Here is a 2,869-nt window from a genome sequence, read left to right on the forward strand (position 1 = left end):
TACACCTCTGGCTAAGCTGGCAGTATGGTCGCTCAGCTGTCGACTGGTCGACGCGCCGTCACGTGATTGTTGGGCGTTTGTTTTCGCACTGACCTTTCATAGTTCCCCCAAGAAACCCAGAGCCTAGCTGCTGGGAAAGCCCTCCCACTCCAGCATACGTCACTGCATGGGATTCCTTCCCCAGAGAGTGCAATGCGGAAGAAAAAGTCTGCGGCTCTTCACTCAATGTTTATCCACAAACTGGTCCTGGATTAAGCTCCAAAGTTTTTATCAGTCAGATTCCACCGTGAAAAATGTCTGTTTTATCCCCTTTTATGAGTTTTTGGCCATTGACTATCTTTAAATCGCTGCTTCCTGGTACAACAGTCGGCTCTGGAAGTGATCGCTTTTTTCTTCCTTTTTTTCCTTTCTTTTTTTGAAGCGAGTGGTTGAAGCAAATGGAGCATAAGAGCCCCCTGGTGGCTGAAGAAAAAAATCCACGTATAAGCCGCACCGGACTATGAGCCGCATGGTTCAAACTTCAGGAAAAAAGTCGCGGCTTATAGTCCGAAAAATGCGGTAGTTTGTCTCTTTTTAATTGTCTCTACAAGTAAACATACCAGCCACACACGTCCCCAAAGCACGTGACAGGTTTTGTTAAACAGGCACAGAAACATGGTAGTCTTTACATGTACAAGTGTTTCTGTCTACCTGAGTGGCCATAGTTACATCATCTCCAAGAACAAGAAGCTTCACGAGAACGAACAACTGTGATGTTTTTCCTCTTTTTCACACTTCACACATTTTCACCAAAAGCCCACAGAAGACAATTAGAAACCCTAAGTGTGGTAAACACTCATTTTTGCAGCCTAACGGGAAATAAAATTGTTGTTGAGGATAAACAAACTGGTAAGCACACTTTCAGATTTGGTCATTTGCCTCCATTTAGCTTTTGAATTAAACAAACGAGAGAGAGAAGCCAATATGAGCTAATTAAACTCCGTCGACTGATGAAAGAAACAAATGTCAGTCCGGGTTAACGGATACTGAGGTGAAATTTGATGTGGTTGTAGCTGAGAGTCATTCACAACGCACACTCTGAATGTGAGATCTTTGAATAGTGTGTAACAATGAACAAAACAGCTAAAACTCTGTCGTTTCTCAACATTAATTTAAAACACTGACATAAAGTTGGGTGGGGGGGTATTAAGTCTTGCTATGAAAATGCTGTAAACATCAAAAATAAGTTTCTATACTCCTTGAAATTGGCCTCTGTCTCCTTAAGAACCTCCTACCATTTCTGACATTCCCTCTTCACAACAATGCTTCGAGGGAGGGCTACTCTGTGGGGCGGGAGCTCRGCTGCAGACTGAGCTCTAGGGAGGAGCTTTGTGTAAATGGGCGGGGCTTTGTACCAGCACGTTTAGGCAGCTCCACATGGTTACAGGAGATTCAAGGATTTCTCAAACATGCATGAATAAAAGTCAAAGCAGCACTCTGAGTGCATTTTAACGATATACAGTATTGCTCAAATAAGTCAATTTTCCACGATACCCCCCTTTAAAGTGTAATATGCAGAAATTACAGGCCTTTACTTTTCTAATATCATTCCTGCAGATCAGAGTGAAGAAAGTCAAAACAACAATAACAATAAGACCTAAAGCAGCTGTAAGGCCACAATAAAAAAAGGAAAGTTGTACAAACTCAACACACTCTGCTTACATTTGAATGAGACTGTGGCCAGTGGTGAGGTGATTTTGTGTTGGTGCAAACATTTAACTTTATTAAGTTTGCGTCAGCATGAATAAAACATTCATATTATGTAAAAATGTCTGAAAGATTTCCTCAAGACTGAGCTCAAATATAAAACGGCAGCCAAAACCTAATTACAAGAAACTCAGGAACCCAGGAGAAGATGCACAACRCCTTTGTTTGTGCAGTTCTGAAAGGTGGGTTTATCAAAACAGAGAACTTAAAAACATAAGAAAAATTAGGCATTGTGAAAAGTTAAAAAAATATATTTTATCACTAAGAGTTTGGTTGTGAGGAAAATCTCATTTGGGAACTAACTAACATGAAAAACAGTCAATTTAAACACATTTTATTCCTTGGAGGTATGCAGATTGGCCCCAGCTACTACAACACCACATTTTAGCTCAGCATTTGAGCGTAAAAGCACCTGAAAGGCGAAGGTTAGCTAATCAGGATGTAGATGTTTTGCTGTTTAAAGGTGCCTTTCACGTGTTTGTGTTGCAGAGCTGGATGCAGAGGAATGGTGCAAGCTGCTGTGCCTGGAGTGTCTGGGCACCCGCCTGACGGACATCAGCCTGGGAGAGCCGGACCTGTTAGCAGCGGGGGTGCAGCGGGAGCAGAACGGTGAGTGCCCAATTAGTTCCCGCTAACACAGACAGCTATTCGGGGTCAATCTCGTTTTCGCTCAGTTCGCCGCCGAGCCGTTAGCTGTTGCATTCAGCGGCCTGTTTGTGTTAAAGCAACTGAGACTTCAGAGGGTCGGGGGAGTAGAGCAGCCACTGTCCAATTAGGCCTTGCTAATAAGGACCCGTTTTTTTTGTTTGTTTGTTTTTTTGTCGATATTTGATTTTTAATTTAATGTCAGAGCATTTAGTTGTGTTAGCGTGCTATCATTCTGCTTCAGAGGCATGTTTGGATGGGAGTGTGTGTGTGTGTGTGTGTGTGTGTGTGTGTGTGTGTGTGTGCAAGCTCATGTGTGACCAAGAAGAGACGCTGAATGCCAGAGCATTCGGTCTATTCAGATAGGAAAAAGCAAACACACTTAGATCTCACTCTTGCACACAATGCTCACACACTCACACACACACACACACACACACACACACACACACACACACACACACACACACACACACAC

The 2,869-nt window shown here is 42.9% G+C and overlaps 1 protein-coding gene across 1 annotated transcript in view; it reads left to right on the plus strand.

Moving 5' to 3' along the window:
* The window catches only part of dok6 (docking protein 6), a gene marked incomplete in the record, with an annotated part of 72,181 nt that overhangs the window by 49,737 nt on the left and 19,575 nt on the right, over positions 1-2,869 (plus strand). The window contains 1 exon segment of the mRNA XM_014002351.1: positions 2,236-2,355. Coding sequence (XP_013857805.1) covers positions 2,236-2,355 — 120 coding nt within the window.

The sequence above is a fragment of the Austrofundulus limnaeus genome, unplaced genomic scaffold, assembly GCF_001266775.1.
Source record: "Austrofundulus limnaeus strain Quisiro unplaced genomic scaffold, Austrofundulus_limnaeus-1.0 Scaffold12, whole genome shotgun sequence".
Classification (NCBI taxonomy): domain Eukaryota; kingdom Metazoa; phylum Chordata; class Actinopteri; order Cyprinodontiformes; family Rivulidae; genus Austrofundulus; species Austrofundulus limnaeus.